General features: G+C 51.2%; 2 protein-coding genes across 2 annotated transcripts; one reads left to right on the forward strand and one right to left on the reverse strand.

Moving 5' to 3' along the window:
- Positions 1-167: 167 nt before the first annotated feature.
- Positions 168-437, reverse strand: Pmar_PMAR000981 (cytochrome c oxidase assembly protein cox15, putative; the record flags this gene model as incomplete). The annotated part of the gene is made up of 2 exons (XM_002783890.1): positions 168-254; positions 294-437. Coding segments are annotated over 2 exons (231 nt in total), but the record flags the coding sequence as incomplete, so codon positions are not given.
- Positions 438-1036: 599 nt separating this feature from the next.
- Positions 1037-1303, forward strand: Pmar_PMAR000982 (beta tubulin, putative; the record flags this gene model as incomplete). The annotated part of the gene is made up of 1 exon (XM_002783891.1): positions 1037-1303. The coding sequence occupies one exon, from the start codon at positions 1037-1039 to the stop codon at positions 1301-1303; it is 267 nt and encodes an 88-aa protein (XP_002783937.1).
- Positions 1304-1366: the final 63 nt, after the last annotated feature.

Below are 1366 nucleotides of genomic sequence, written 5' to 3' on the forward strand. Positions count from 1 at the left end.
TCCCGATACCTGCAGCGGTCTGTTGGACCTTGATCAAGCTGTTAGCGTACCTCTTCCAAGCATCTATGGAACACTCGATAAGGTATATCTCTTTGAACTCATCAACTGTCATTGTGTTCTGAAGAATCGCAGGTCCTACTGTCGAAGAGGCTGCGATATGACATCACCTTGTGGATTCGCTGGTACTCAGGAAATTCTTGGTAGCGAAGGAATTCATGCTCCCAAGCCTCGGGAGTATTAGGCGGGAGCGATCCCTAACGAGGGCTCAATAGACGAAGCTATGCGCAGGCTACTTGGAATTTCCAGTTGGTCATCGAGAGGCCAGCACCAGATAGTCTGGTATATCCTCCGAGCAGCACCATGCCAGCTAAGAGGCCCGAAGTCCCAAGGAGCCAATATCCTGACGATTGAGCAGAAATCTTATGTTGATACCTCGGCTGGGGTCTTGGAAACTACCGACGGGTTTTTCCCATCCAGCTTTCACCCAAGGCCTCAAGGCCGCCTTCATGCCTCCGCGTGCTCCACCCTCTGATAAGGTTTTACTCAGAGGTTCAGTGATGCCGGTGGATGAGCAGAAGTGTCGTGAGGAGCGGAGCGAGACTCGCCTTAGTAGGTTTTGCATTCTGCAACTAGGGAAGGTATTCAACAACGGCTTTAGTTTGCAACGTCAGGTCGGTTGGCCCAACGTGCGGGCGTGCGCAGTATCGAAAGCGCATGATAAATCTCGCTCGCCATCTATTATAACGCCCATAATTGCGCTCGCTCGCCCCAAAATGGGAACCGTTTCGGTCGCTGGAATGTTGGCATTGAGTGAGCTTGCTGCATAAGAAGAGGCAAACAGCATGAGTCTCATCTGAAGTCATTAAGCATCAGTAGTATCCGACCATACACCAGGTAGTTTTTAACTAGGTTTCTGGCTCTTGAGGCTGTATTAGTGGTGATGACTCTGGGGTGGATGTTCGAGCTCAAGTAATTCTACACTGCTTCTTTCAGAATCCTTTTGTCGCTACTCCAGCGCTTTCCCTAGTCCTCCAATATGCGTGAAGCTATCTGCATCCACGTCGGTCAGGGTGGTCTTCAGGTTGGTAATGCCTGTTGGGAGCTCTTCTGCCTCGAGCACGGCATTCAGCCTGATGGACAAATGCCTTCTGATAAGACTATCGGTGGTGGTGATGACGCCTTCAACACCTTCTTCTCGGAGACTGGTGCCGGCAAGCATGTCCCCCGATGCGTCTTCGTTGATCTCGAGCCCACTGTTATTGATGAGTTCGTACCGGCACCTACAGGCAACTCTTCATCCTGAGCACTCATCTCTGGTAAGAGACGCTGCTAACACTTCGCCCGCGGTCACTACACCATTGGCAAG

The sequence above is a fragment of the Perkinsus marinus genome (assembly GCF_000006405.1).
Source record: "Perkinsus marinus ATCC 50983 genomic scaffold scf_1104296935530, whole genome shotgun sequence".
Classification (NCBI taxonomy): domain Eukaryota; phylum Perkinsozoa; order Perkinsida; family Perkinsidae; genus Perkinsus; species Perkinsus marinus.